A 358-nucleotide genomic window follows, 5' to 3' on the forward strand; every position below is an offset into this window, starting at 1 on the left:
GCGCCGTTCCGAACGGAATTAATTGCCCCCCGACATCTCATTTCCTCACTGGTCAGAGAGAGGTTTAATTGTTGTGAAAACCCGGCTCCCCGACTAGAAACGGGGTTAGCAATTTCACGGGTTATATACTTCGGAGAACCTCGTTAAGTGCTTTTTAAAATGAATTTCCAGTTCCAGGCTAACCCCGACTACCAGATGAGCGGAGACGACACTCAGCACATCCAGCAGTTCTATGATCTCTTGACCGGCTCCATGGAGATCATCCGAGGATGGGCGGAAAAAATCCCCGGCTTCACTGATCTTCCTAAAACGGACCAGGACCTGCTCTTTGAATCTGCCTTCCTGGAGCTCTTCGTGC

General features: G+C 50.3%; 1 protein-coding gene across 1 annotated transcript in view; it reads left to right on the forward strand.

Moving 5' to 3' along the window:
- Nucleotides 1–171: 171 nt before the first annotated feature.
- The window catches only part of LOC104167469 (nuclear receptor subfamily 4 group A member 2-like), a gene marked incomplete at its 5' end in the record, with an annotated part of 1,218 nt that continues 1,031 nt past the window's right edge, over nucleotides 172–358 (forward strand). The window contains one exon of the mRNA XM_009707733.1: nucleotides 172–358. This exon is cut by the window's right edge and continues 37 nt beyond it. Coding sequence (XP_009706035.1) covers nucleotides 172–358 — 187 coding nt within the window.

This window comes from Cariama cristata, unplaced genomic scaffold (genome assembly GCF_000690535.1).
Source record: "Cariama cristata isolate BGI_N322 unplaced genomic scaffold, ASM69053v1 scaffold42919, whole genome shotgun sequence".
Classification (NCBI taxonomy): domain Eukaryota; kingdom Metazoa; phylum Chordata; class Aves; order Cariamiformes; family Cariamidae; genus Cariama; species Cariama cristata.